The 14,762-nt window shown below is 36.7% G+C and overlaps 1 protein-coding gene across 1 annotated transcript in view; it reads right to left on the bottom strand.

Moving 5' to 3' along the window:
• Window positions 1-5,738: 5,738 nt before the first annotated feature.
• Window positions 5,739-14,762, bottom strand: part of MLIP (muscular LMNA-interacting protein) — a 346,096-nt gene continuing 337,072 nt past the window's right edge. The window contains exons 12-13 of the mRNA XM_006835775.1: window positions 6,511-6,564; window positions 5,739-5,801 (exon numbers count right to left, since the gene is read on the bottom strand). Coding sequence (XP_006835838.1) covers window positions 5,739-5,801; window positions 6,511-6,564 — 117 coding nt within the window. The remainder of the gene's footprint in view (window positions 5,802-6,510; window positions 6,565-14,762) is intronic.

The raw sequence follows: 14,762 nt of genomic DNA, 5'->3' as shown, positions 1-14,762 counted from the left end.
GTATAAAAACCTTTTCTTGACTTTGTACATTAGTGATCTCATACAGTATTTGTCCTTTTGAGATTGACTAATTTCACTCAGCATAATACCATGCATTTTCATCTATGTTAAGAGGTGTTTCCCCAGATTCATTGTTATTCTTCAAAGTTGCATAGTATTCTACTTTATGTATGTACCAAAGGTTGTTTATTTATTCTTCCACTAGTGGGCATTTAGGCTGTCTTCATCTTTTTGTTATTGTGAATAGTGTTCCAATGAACATGGTTATGCATATATCTATTCATATTGCAGGTCTTATTTCTTGAAGATATATCGCCAGTAGAGGGTTTGCTAGGTCATATGTTATTTCTATTTCCAACTTTTTGAGGAAGCACAATACTGTTTCCCTCAGTAGTTGCACCATTTTGCAATTCCACCAGTATAGGGTAATAGTACAGGATAGTATAGTATAGGTTGTTGTTGTTATGTGCCTTGGAGTCGGTTCTGACTCATAGCAACCCTGTACAGGGTTTCCGAAGCTGTAAATCTTTATGGGAGCAGAAAGCCTCATCTATCAGCATTGGACTGATAACAAGGCTGACAGTTCAGATCTTAATCAGTGTTTCTCTGAGTCAAAATGGACTTGACATCACACAACAACATTAATGCTGGAATGAGATGATATCTCATTGTTGTTTTGGTTTACATGTTTCTAATGACCCTCCCGGTGTGGCATTGTGGGTTATTGCTATGGACTGCAATGTTGGTTTGAACCACAAGGTCGGCAGTTCAAGTTCACCAGCTGCTTTGCAGAAACCCTATAAGCAGAACTGATGCTACGACACTTAACAAAAACAATAATGTCTAATGATCACGAGCATTTGTACTTGTGTCTGTTGGCTGCCTAAATGTCTTCTTTGGTGAAGTGTCTGTTCATGTCCATTGCCAATTTTTCAATTGAATTATTTCTCTTCTTCTTGTTGAGGTGTTAAAGTTTTCTGTGCATTTTAGAGACTAGTCCTCTGTCTGAAATGTCTTTACCAAAAATGTTTTCCCCAGCCTGTGGGTTCTCCCTTTACTCTATTGGTGAATTATTTTGATGCACATAAGGGTCTAATTTTTAGGAGGTTCCAGTCATCTGTTTTTTCTTCTTCTGTTTGTGTGATTTTAGTTATGTTTGATCGTGTATTTATGCCATGTATTTAGAACCTCTAAGTTTGTACCTGTCTTTTCATTATGAGCTTTATAGCGTCTAGGTTTTACATTTAGGTCTTTAATCCATGTTGAGTTTGTTTTTGTATATGGTGTGAAAAAAAGGTTTTGTTTAATTCTTCTGTAAATGATTTCCAGTTTTGCCATCACCATTTGTTGAAAAGGTATCTCTTACCCATTTAATTTGTTTTGGCCCATTTGTCAAAGATCAACTAACTGTAGGTGGATGGATTTACTTCTGGGCTCTTAATTCTGTTCCAGTGATCTGCAGATCTTTCATTGTACCAATACCAGGTACCTTTATTTTTGTAAAACAATTTTTCTATGACCTTCTAGCCTATTGTCTACCAACAGTTTTTGGTGATTAAATTTACCAAAAGTAAATTTGCTTTTAATCAACAGCTAATAATATTCAGATCCCAAGTTCTTGCCTGAGATTATAACCTTGAACTCTCTGCAACCCAAGTTTATGGAAGTTGATTTTGAGAAATAATCTTTATGGAATTGCCTTAAGGGAATACGGTATAGCTATTCTACTTGATAATCTCATTTTCACTCTTGAATTAAACCAGAAAATGACAGTGACATCCTTCGACAAGTCACTTATTTTCTGTTCTCTCTCTTCTCCATAGAATAAAGATGGAAGATTGGGATGCTTATCTCTTAAGATTAGAACCTCAAATGTCAATGGAAGTTCTGAACTTCAAATAAAAAGAGCACAAAAGCTTATATTCCACAGAAGCCAGTCAGTCATCATCACCTTTTTGCCAGAGGTGTTATCTTGCCAACCTTTAAATGTTTATCAACAGTCTATAAAGAGAAAGAATAAGAAAACAGGAGAAATATTTGCTTAGTATATAGCATTTTTAGTCCCTAGTGAATGATTATCTCTCAGGTTGTGTTATTAACAACATGAGGATATAAAAGTTAGAGAATCAAATGCATCAAATCAGGTTTTTGGAAATCATGTGATGGTTTCCTAGGGAAAACCCTGTCTTGACCTTCAAACTGAAAATAAAATCAGTCTAGGGCTTCATGTACCAAGATTAAAAACTGACCAGTCTTTCTAGACTGCCAGTGAAGGGGCTAGAATTTGAGGACTTCATCTCTTGCTGCATATGTGAACCACTTGAGGAGATTTTAATGTATGAATGCCTTTTCCCTCCTCCACAAATTCTTGACATAATTTGCCTAGATTGGTATGTTTTAAAAATTAACCAAACAAAAAAATAAATAGATAAAATAAGCCAAGTGATTCCAATGTTCCACCAAAGTTGAGGACCACTGGGCTAGATGATAAGCAGAAGGAATGTTTTGAGTTGTTGTGTTGTTGTTATGTGCCATCAAGTCAGTTCCAGCTCATAATGATCCGATACAGGGTTTCCAAGGAGCAGCTGGTGGGTTGGTGGCTTTGAATTGCTGATGTTGGGGTTCACAGTCAAGTGCTGATCCTACAGTGCCACACTAGGAGTCCGATATTTTGAGTTAGTTCCTTTTAAATATACTGCAGAAATCATGTGTTATAAAAATGATGGGTGATTATCAGGACTGATTGTGAGGGTTGGAAATGTAAAGGCAGACGTTTTACAGCAAGGAAGGGAGAAGGGAGTGATTAACTTTCCAGTCTAGGAGTGGATGTCCCTAGGACCATAACGGAAAAGAGCGAGAGTGGGACCCTATCCAGAGAAGCAGTGATGCCTGAGATGGAGGCAGAGACGACGTGGAGCGATGGGGCAGCTGGGGACTTTTGATCCAGAGAGGGAGAGCAACTGTGTGCTGAAGACTGGGGGGTGGGGGTGGGTTGGGGGGATAGTGTAGAGGGCAGGCTTGCAGGGTATACACTTTGGTTGGTTGATGATGCATGGAGTGGATTGTAACCATGGCAATGAAAGGATATATGATAGAATGAATGTAAAACTAATGTTCTCCCATGTAAGCTATCATATAATTCACAATAAAACATTAAAATAAAAAAGATGGGTGAGCCAAATCAGATATACTTGAAGACTATTTGCATTTAAATGAATTGCCAAGCTTATTAAAAACAACAACACAGAATATATCCAAAAATAACATGACTGGATTTTAGAAACAGGGTCTGTTAGTGAGAAAGATAGACTACTGTTGTTTGAAAATAAAAGAAAAACTCACGGGAAATTCTGAGAGGCAATCTAGAACTCTTCGAAAATTCTTTATTTGTACTGGGTTTGTAACTGGAATGATTTGTTCCTTACATTGGATAGTCATAAGACCAGAATTGCTTTACAAAAAGCCACTTTTTCTTGGTTAATAGTTTGTAGGTAAATAAATTACAAAAAAAAAAAGACTTTAGGGAAAATAAGAGGTCAATATTACTTTCTGACCACATATCATAAGAAGTTATAAAAATGTTCAAAATGTACCAATACCACTACAGAGTAAAATATAGCACACTAGAAGTGTAAAATGTCTTTTTGTTTAATTATTTACCTTTTTTTTTTTTTATAATACCAGTAACAACTCACTGCCTCTCACAATGTTAAACTTCCAACTTTAATGTATTTTTCATATATTCCAAAACTGGGGTAAAAATAATTTTTGACATTTTGTTAAAATTGTATTTTTGTTTAGTCTTCAGAGTTGCATAGTTGGTGAAAAAACACATGCAAACTTAATATTAACCCTGTTATCTTTTGCAACATAAAGTCTTTCACATTAGCTAAGATTCAGAGGCTTTTAATTTATCATACATTATCTGAATTGAGGAGTCCTGGTGTGGCACTGTGGGCTAAAGTGCTGGATTTCAGAGTCAGGTTGAACCACAAGGTCAATCGTTCAAACCACCAGCCCCTCCTTGGAAACCCTATACAGGGTTTGATATGGGTCAGAACCAACTTATGGCACTTAGCAACAATGATCTTAATTAAATGTTTTTGTTTTTTCCAAATAACCACTCAATTTTCTCCTGGTGTGTAGACCCTACATTCTTCTGTTGATATGTTGCTCATTGTTGTTAAGTGCTGTCAGTTGGCTCCGATTCATACAGACCCTGTATAGGGTTTCTGAGGAGCAGCTAGTGAGATTCAACCTCTGATCTTGTAATTCAAACCGACCTTGAGGTCAAGTACTTATCCTATGGCACCACACCCTATGTAGTGGAGACAAAAGTATTGTATTTGAAAGAAAGAAAATATTTGAATATTTTTATATCTATATGAAATGTACAAAATTTAGTCAACTATTTTATTTTATTAACTTAATAAATATGTTAGCATCGAATTTTGCAGTAATCGCACAATTTTCCACCATCACACTGAAAGAGCTAACACATTTGACAAAGAGTTAATATTCTTAATAGGTAAAGGAACTCTACAATTCAGTAAGAAAAATATTACCATACTACTAGGAAAATGCACAACACAATATAAAAACAAAATCAACAAAAATGAGGTACCAAGTAAATAATTGTAAAAGTATAAATTAAAATGAAATGAATAATTTTCCCTTCCAGATTGGCAAATCATTTTTAAATATGATTTTAAAAAGAAGAAAGATTTAAAGACTAGATATAGTACAGAGCTTATCTAAAAGTACAGATTCCACTGCAGTGAGATCAGGATTTAATTCATGATTGTACAGACACTGCACAGATATTTGACTTTAAACAACACACTGTCACCCTCAGCTTCAGTTTCCTTATCTGTAAAATGGGAATAACAATAAATCTTAACTTTGAATGTTTTGTAAAGATTAGGTAAGATAATACACATAAAATGCGTAACAGTATTTCTAACTCAAAGTAAGCTGTTAGCAACTTAGTAATTATAATAATTCTTAATGCTGGGGAGAGTTCAGTCAGTAATTGTAATAATTCTTAATGTTGGGGAGAGTTATGCTTCTCATAGAGTGAACTGCTATATTTTTTCAGGAAATCACTGCCTCAAAAGTTTTTCAAATGTCCATAATCATTAAACCAATATTTTAAGGATATTCTCTTCAAAAAATCAGGTCAAGATACAAATTCATGCCAATTTATAAGATATATTTATATTTTGATGACAAACATTACGACAAACACTATTCTTGTTGTTGTGAAATGCCGTTGAGTCGATTCCAACTCCTAGCGACCTGTGTAGGGTTTCTGAGGAACAACTGGTAGGTTTGAACTGCCGACCTTGTGGCTCCATCTGACCTTGCAGTTCAGTGCATTATACTGCAGCACCACACTAGAACATCTCATCATTTTATGAAATAGGGATGTCTGTTTATGAAAGTACAATAAAGTCACCTATTTAAAAAAACAAAACAAAACTGCTTTGGGATAGGCCTTCCTTTGGAATGCTATTCTGTTGGTCTCTGTTTTGTATTCTGCTTGTTTTGTTTGTGTTCTCTAAACTTGGAAGCTGCAGAATTGAACTGCGCATGCCTTATTTGTGAGAGTGCCTGGACTGGCATCCACTCCCTACTTCACAATAAGTCTATCTTTTCCTCACTTTTCCCACTTTGTCTGACAGCATACAGAGGGAGAAAGTACTGCGCAGCTCTCCTTGCTCTTTATAAACAAAAAGTTAACCAAGCCATAGGGCCACTGTTTCTTGACAACTTTTTTTTTTGTCTCTTTGGGATAGCCTCTATAAAAATCAAGGAAGAATATTTATTTTGTCATAATAAAGTGTGACAGTGATGAAACATTTTTACCAAATGTGAAAAATACATTTGAGCTGGTCTGCTTTTACCAATCTGCCACACGTCCTATACGAAATTCACTTATGGGGTGAGGAGATGTTGCTTGAAATTGAGATTCCATAAGAGGTACTGTGACTTCTGACCCAGAAGACACACCATTGATGTTATGGTGCATCCACTGACTTTCTAGAAAAGAAGGCAAGAGTGGTTTCATGTGTGACTTCCATGGAGAAAATCATTAGGGGCAGAAGGAGTTGGTTTGTGATCAAGGTACTAAAAACATGAGGGACTCCTTTACCTCTTTCATCTTGGAAAGCAGTAGGAATTTACTTAACTATCAGATGCTTCTGAATAACACAAGGTAGATCAGTTTAGTCAATTCTTTCAAAGGAAGAAAATAACAAATGATGATTTCAGTAATACTGATGTGGTGCTGTGGTATAAAGCACAGGACTGCAAGATCAGTTTGAACCACATGGCCGGTGATTCAAACTCACCAGCTACTCCTTGAAAACCCTATAGAGGGTCGCTATGAGTCAGAACGAACTCAACAGCATTTAACAACAACAATGTTAATCAATAACATTGTTTATTTTCACAACCTAACATTAAGTATAAATGAATAAATGGATCCCCAGTGTGTCTTACATTTACCTCTTTGGGATCAAGAGTTTCATGTTCAGGAATAGTCACCATTGGATGAGTCAGCTTCACAGAAAAGATGGCCAGGATGTGATCAAGAGTAGAAGTGAGGAGAAATAAATATTTAAATTTCATGTAGTTAGATAATATCATAAGCACATTACTGCTGAGCATAGAAGATTCTACCAAAGACAAACATTAAGATTCAATTACTATCTTAAATGGAAGATATTCCTAACAAAGAAATACGTTTGACAGACGGTCGGTGAGCAATTTGAGCACAAGATTACAACTTATTTATCTTTGTGTCACACAAAAATTTAACAGTGCTTACACAGATTTCACCATAAGGAAATAAAGTTAAATTTTTGATTGAACTCTCACTTAAAAATGTCAAATTGAAAAGTCTCAGGCAAAAGAGAAAAATCAAATACAGACACACAGTAAATGTAGCTATAGCTACAGAAAGTAAATATTTACTGAGAGCATACTTAAGGCATTGTGCATTGTTGTGAATATTAATTATCTCAATATTTCATGATAATTTTATAGCATAGATTTTTAAATAGAGATATTTTAACAGAAGAGGGATTCTTTTGCTTATGTAGAAATTTTTATTATTGCCTGGGTCTTCTAAGTACCATATATACATTGTACTTACTAAAATAGAAGAAAGTCATATAACAAAAAGGGTAAGAAAAACAAAGTAAAAGATGCACAAAGAGAAAGGGAATGTAACTCGGTGTTAATGGAATCTGCTTACCCCTTGTTTGGCAATCACCCTCTATTGTTAGACTGATGGACTTTGTTTGCCAGGTACAGTTCTTTCTGCTTGAGCCCTGAGAAAATCAGGGTTTTGGCAATGAGTGACCCCTTTCATACTCAACTGTGCCCTATTTTGTGCAATAATTTAATGGAACACTGACTAGCTCTTGATCCTCCACTGATTTACAGAAGCTAAACAATTTAGCTTTGGTCCTGGGAGGATGCCAACACTGGCTTCTAGGGAAACCAAGGAAATCTCCACCTAACATTTCCCCAGACTTTGCTCTGTTACAGCAGACTTTCAAGAATGGAGCCTGTTTTTATTTAAAGCTGTAGTTTCACTAAATTTCAGCCATTATATACTATTCCTAACCTTAAAATCTTCTTGGTTTATCATAGGATCAGAACTTCTTCTATCTATCTTAGACCATCACTTTAAATAGAAGTATGGTCTATTCCCAGAGCCAACTAGAGATTTAAAGAGCATTCCAAAAAGTAACTGAAAGCATCTTCTTTCTTCTGTACATTAGTGTCTCCTGAGATGTTAAGCATCACTTAGATTTGGGACCCTATGCACTACTCACTACTTCAAACCTCAAACCCAGGTAATTAGTCTGGGAGACTACAAAGTCTTTACTATACCTAGTCTAAGTGATGCAGTTATCTATATTGTTCATAAGAGGTTGTATAGTGTCAAATCTCCACTCCCTAGCATTCTCAGATATAGTAGAATATTAATCATAAAATTTGAAAATGTTCAAACAATACAATGACCAATTGAGATTAAAAAGGTAATTAAGTTATTATGTTATGCCTACTTTTATATTCCTTTCTTTCATGAGTTTACATCCATTTAATTCTAATCTTGGATTTCAAAAGCTATATGTTGATTATTCTAATCAACAAAAGAGAACAGAAATGACTAATATAAATTAATAGATAAGCCCCATCATTTATACTTGATTTTGGAAGGCTTTCTTCTCTTTACAACCCTTTATCTCTGTAAATTTTTCCTCTTATTGTCCCCAGGCTCACTGAAAAGATGTAATAAACTATAATATCTGTGCTTCATAAAAGTTTATGGATATTTAGTAATGCTAATTTATTGTGCATTCACATGGTTAATTCTCTGTTTGCATTTGTTCATTTCATTTTCAAAGTAAACTCAGTGAGGTGGGCACTAAAATTACCCTGCTTCACAGATGAGGAAATGGAAGCATGGAGAGGTTGAGAACATTACTCAAAGTCCAGAATTAACATGTTGTGGAATTAGGATTAGAAGGCAAGGAGACAGTTTTCAGAGATGATGCTCTTGAAGCAAATATGCAGTAAGAGTATTCGACTGGGAAAACAGACAGGGGAAAGGTGAAGGGAAGACAAGAAGGGAAAGGTGAGTGTCCTTTAGCAAAAGGAAATGCCACCTACTGAAATCAAAGACAGATTAAAATTAAGGCAGATTATGCAAAAGATTTCACAATCTACTTTTGAAAATTTTGTTATAAAGTAGCATCAAGTTGGTTCATACTAATAACAGCCTGTATAGGGTTTCCAATGAGCAGCTGGTGGGTTTGAACCGCCAACCTTGTGGATAGCAGTCCAATAGTTATCCTACAACAATGGTCAGGAAAATTAGTCAATGAAAACTTTATGAATCACAACAGAATATTATCTGATATAGTGCTGGTAGATTATCCCCCAAGTTTGGTATGCACTGAAAATACAATAGATTCAAACATAACAACTATGAATATGGCCCAGGCAATGTTTTATTCTGTTATACCAAAGGTTGTCATAAGTCAAAGTCGACGGACTCCACTGTAACTAATAACACCAAAAGCCAAGAGTGTCCCATTCAGAGAACAGAGGCAGTTCAGGAGTGGCTGAGGGAGGAAGGTCACACAGGTATGTCAGGATGAGAAATCCGGGCTTTGTTCTGTAGTCAATGACACAGAATTAAAGTACCTTTAACAAGAGATGGGCTTGAGTGATTAGATTTTTATTTAAAAAACTCCCTGTGCCTTGTCTGCCAAAGGTTAATTGGAGAAAATTTGGAAGATATTGCATGAAAAGACTGAGTGAGCTAGAGATGATAGATGGTCAATAATTAAAGAGAGAGATGGAGATAGATAAAATCAGGTTTAAGTGGAAGCACTTTTTCTGGGTGATGCTCAGCCGCCTCTTACTCTCTTGGATGATGGGGGAAAGCAACAGTTGGCATTTTGTTGAATAGGAAAAATAAATTGGGAAACGTTGAAGAGAAATAGAAATCATTGATACTAAGGGATAAGAGCTGGATGCCAAGATTGTGTAATGCATGAGGACTAGAAGTGTCAAGTAGGGAGGACAATAAAACATGGTGTAAAAATCCTGTCACAGTAACGATGGGAACAATGAAACTGAAACATCAAAATGAATTCTACCTAGGTAGAAGTTTGCTATACAGAGAGCAGGATAAAGAGAGTCACTTAAGTAGTTTACTTAGTTGTAAGAGTTCTGGAGAATGGATTACAATTTTGCTTCAAAGGAAAAAAAAAAAAAAACATAATGGAAAAGTTCCTAATTTTATCATGAGAATGTTCTTCAACATAGAAGGATCAAAGATAAGTAAATCTCGGGCAAAAGGAGACAAAGTATACTTTCATCCTGGAGGAAACTCCAAATTCAGATGTTGTATAAAACTAGTTAGACCTTTGCTCACTCAGCACTGGTGGATTATCAACAAGTGATGTTTGAATAAAATGTTCAGTTGATTTTTATTACACTCTTGATCACAGCTGTCACCAAACTAACAGAAAGCCTTGTGAAGTGTTTGCTATCAGTGTGGGGCTTTCTCATAAATGTCATTGATTCTCCAGAGGAGACAGAAACTTCTATAATGAAGTTAAAGAAAGAAAACCCCTTCAGACCAACCGGAGAAAAGAGAAAACTGCAAGTAGGAAAAACAAAATTTGTGAAGTTTGAGTAGATCATTAATTAAGTCTTTATTCTCCTTGAGAAATGGAATTCAAAGTTCTTGTGAAATAGTCCTCTCTTCAGGCACGAAGATGCAGTAAATTTTCTTTTATGCCGGAAACTATTAAACTGAGGAAGTGTTGAAAGAAGTTTTGCCATTTTAAAATCGCTGAGAGTACTACACATTCTGTTCAGTTTCCACTTCTTTTGGATTGCTTTCTTGTTGAACCACATCCGCTTATAAACTTCCTTCAAAACATTTGCCCTGAGTAATCAGTACACTCTTCTGTTTCACCACCTAGACTTGGGAACTACTCAACTAGAGCAAAACCTTCCTAAGAAGATCTCTGAGAAGTAAACTTCACAAAGTACTGTAGCAATACTGATATAGCATTGTGTCTGTTTCATAAATATCAAATTACCATTTTGAGGCTGTAAATCATTAGAATTAATGGTTATGTGCTACTTGGTTTTAGGTCTCCTCACCCAGGGCCCTCCTAGCATGGAATAGGCATTCAATGAGCATTGAACAAGACAATTAATAAAAAGAAAGAATATCTTGTAAAATGAACGTGGTGAGATAAGAATTAAGAATTGTTTACTGTGTTCCTGAAACTGTCCCCATTTACATGAAATTTTGCAAACTGGAGCCCCTTAAACCAGGACTATAATGTATGTGTGTTCTGTTTGACATTTATACTTCTTCTGCTTTAAAAACAGTTGAATTCATTGTCGGCATTTAAATCCATAGATTCTACACACAAGTTTATATTTCTGGTTTCTTTTGAACTAGTCAAAGTTTTCACACTAGGCCTGAAATTATCCAGCTCTGAAGAGCAGCCCTCTCCTATTAGATGGGGTTGGAGTCCTGGTTTGGAGCTATGGGTTAATGTGCTGGACTGCAAGGTCAGTTTGAACCACAAAGTTGGAGGTGCAAGCTTACCAGCCACTCCTCAGAAATCCTATAGAGGGTCACTATGGGTCAGAACCGATTCAATGGCACATAAGAACAACAAAGATCTGTTTCAGATGATGCTACAGGGACTACCTAAAGCTTTAGTTAAAGATTTAGTTGCTAGGTGAAAGGTGGGTGGTTTGAACCCACCCAGCAATGCTGTGGGAGAAACACCTGGTTATATAATCTCGTAAGTATTACAGCCTAGAAAACCCTATGGGGGCAGTTCTACTCAGTCACATGAGATTTCTATGAGTCAGAATTAACGAAACAGCAGCCAACAACAAAGATTTTCACATTAGCACAATCCTCACCCTTTCTACTATGAGGAGGCAAGGGTCATAGGTCAGCTATTATCATGTTTATACATATATATCAATATCTAGCTTTTGTCATTCATTTAGTTTACCTACCAGACTAAATCAAACATTGTACTTTACAATCTTTAATTTACAATATATTCCATGCTCAGGAGTCCTGATGTGGCACCATATGATAAGCGCTGGATGCTTACCACAAGGATGGCGGTTCAAACCCAAGAGCTGCTTCTTGAAAACCCTGAACAGGTTTGCTATGAGTTGGAACCAAGTACTTGGCACTTAATTACAACCAATTCTCGGGAGCTCTCAGGGAATTTGTAAATGTCACATTCTAATACAATAGGGCTGGGGAAGGAATCTGAGAGTCTACCTTTCCAAGGAGCTCTGGTAGCATACTGCTTGCGAGTCAGGCTGAGAACCGTAGGGGAAAGCTGTTCCGTGGGAGAAAGATGAGGCTTTTGCTCCCGTAAACATTTCCAGCTTCAGGGTTGTTATGATTCAAAACCAACTCCATGGCACATAATCAAGGTATAGAATAGTGAGCACATAGCCAGCATCTTTCTCCCACAAATGGTGGATTTGAACCACTGACATTTCAGTTGGCAGTTAAGTGCTTTAACCACTATGCCATGAGGGCTTCTTTGTTTAAACACTGAATCCATCATCGTCTAGCATGTATGCCCCAAATACGAGTTGATTTTTTTTTAATGACCCAACACTCTATGTCTTGAATCAAAACATAGGCAGTACTCTGAGTTTTTCTTTAATGAGGACAATTTATGACTATATGCCATGAGGTTAAAAAATAAAAAATAACTGCTTTCTATCACCATCAGAAACATACCACTGTAATCAAAAAACAAATTGGCTGTATGTCCTAAAGATTTCGTCTACATTAGTCTAAAAATTTTTTTTAACATATTATAGAAAAAATGGAATCTTGTTGTGGCGCTGTGGGATAATGCATCAGACTGCAAAGTCATTTGAACTGCAAGGTTGGTGGTTCAAGCTGCTCCTTGGAAACCCTATACAGGGTTGCTCTGGGTCAGAATTGACTTGATGGCACTTAACAACAACAACATAAACTGAGGAAAATCACTTTCTCTCTGGGCCTCAGTTCGCTTGTCTTTAAAATCAGGGTCCTAACTAGATGAAAAAATCCCTGGGTGGCATAAACAGTTAGCACATTTTTACTACTAACTGAAAAGTTAGCTGTTAAATCCACCCAGTCAGAAGAATGACTTGGTGGTGTATTTCCAAAACATCAGCCATCGCTGACTGTGAGGGTTGGAAATGTAAAGGCAGACATTTTGTAGCAAAAGGAGGGGAGTGATTGACTTTGCAGTCCAGGAGCAGAGGTCCCTGGGACCATTAAGGGAGAAGAGCGGAGTGCAGGACCCTACCCTGAGAAGCAGTGATACCAGAGATGGAGGCAGAGACGATGACACAGAAAGATGGAGCAGCTGGAGAATCTAGACCCAGAGAGGGAGAGGGGCTGTGTGCTGATGACCGGTGGGCAGGCTTGCAGGGTATACCATTTGGTTGGATGATGATGTATGGAGTGATTGTAACCATGGCAATGAAACTATATATGATAGGATGAATGTAAAGCTAATGTTCTCCCATGTAAACTATCACATAATTCACAATAAAACATAAAAAACAAACAAAAAAACCAGCCATCAAAACTACTATGAAGCACAGGTCAACTCTGACATCAAGAGTCACTACAAGTCAGAATTATCTCCACTACAACAGGGTTTTTTTAAACTACATTTGTTCTAATTCCCCTTCTACTTAATTTAATGATTCTGTAACGCTTAAGTAAGAACTCTACTGACAAATTGATAAATGACTGCTATCTCTGGAGAAATAAAATCTGTTCCTTTTTGGAATTCCCTACACAGTGAGCCCCATGTAAGTCACTATGAGTCAGAGCCAACATGATGACACTTAACATATACTAATGGAATTGATGTTTTACAAATATTCATCTGTTCTAAACTGAAATTATCTATATTTAAAATGTCCTAATCAATTAGATTGTTCTGGTGTGGCTCTGCAGGATGAGCGACCGCAAGGTCAATTTGAACTGCAAGGTTGGTGGTTCAAACCTGCCAACCGCTCCTCAGAAACTCTATACAGGGTCACTATGAACCGACTCCATAGTACTTAACAACAACACAGCTGTATAATTAAAAATGCAACAAAGTTATTTTTTATTAAGTACTTGCTAATATTCCAGGTGCTTTGCTACATGTTAGGGGTAATACAGAGTCCCTGGGTGGTATCCAGCTACTAGCCAATATGTTGGTGGTTGAAAGTGGCCTAGAGGCACATTTCACATCCTAGAAAACCTTACAGAGCAACTCTACCCTACACATTTGGGGTCACCATGAGTCAGGGTTGAGTGGATGATAATTAAAACAACAGAGACATACCAATGAACACAAAAATGTCTTTGTTCTTGATGAGTGTATTTCAGTGGGATAGATAGACATTATATAATCAGGAATATATAAATGCTACCACAAAATAACGTGTTATGAAGTAAAAGTGCAGAGTACTCTAAGTTTATAATAGACTTGGAAGAATAAACTAGTATTTTCCCAAGAGGCTGACATCTGAAGACTAAGTCTCCTAATAAACCAAAACAAACCCACTGTCATCGTGTGAATTCTGACTCATGGTGACAGAGCAGTATTACTCCTTAGGGTTTCTGAAACTGTAACTCTTTACTGCTGTAGATAACCTCGTCTTTCTTCCTCAGAGTGACTGATGGGTTTGAAATGCTAACTTTGCCAAAGCAGTCCAAAGCTTATCCCACTGTGCCTCCAGAGCACAGCTCCTTAAGTCTCCTAACAGGAGTAAGAAATATGGAGAGGGCAGACATGGGTAATAGGTGTTAAGAACTTACTCACAGTTTAGCTGATAGGTAAATACAGAGGGGATGGGCAAAGGAACTAAGAAGGACAATGTCAAGAGTTGAGAATCACCCTAAATTACATTCATGAACTCCATTTCAGAATCATAGGAATGAATCCTTGGGATATTTATTAAAGGAATGACCATTCCTAAATGTGTATTTGTCTTATTTCTTAAAAAAAAAAAAAGCAAGATGCTTAAATATCCCAATGCCATTGAGTCTGTTCTGACTTGCAGAGACCCTATAGGATAGGGAAGGGTTTCCAAAGCTGTAAAACAAAAACACTGTGGAGCACATGCCAACCCTGACCACCAAAAGTCACTAAGAGTCAGAATCATCTCCACTA

The sequence above is a fragment of the Chrysochloris asiatica genome, unplaced genomic scaffold (assembly GCF_000296735.1).
Source record: "Chrysochloris asiatica unplaced genomic scaffold, ChrAsi1.0 scaffold00019, whole genome shotgun sequence".
Classification (NCBI taxonomy): Eukaryota; Metazoa; Chordata; class Mammalia; order Afrosoricida; family Chrysochloridae; genus Chrysochloris; species Chrysochloris asiatica.
This window is presented reverse-complemented; position numbering and strand designations above follow the sequence as displayed.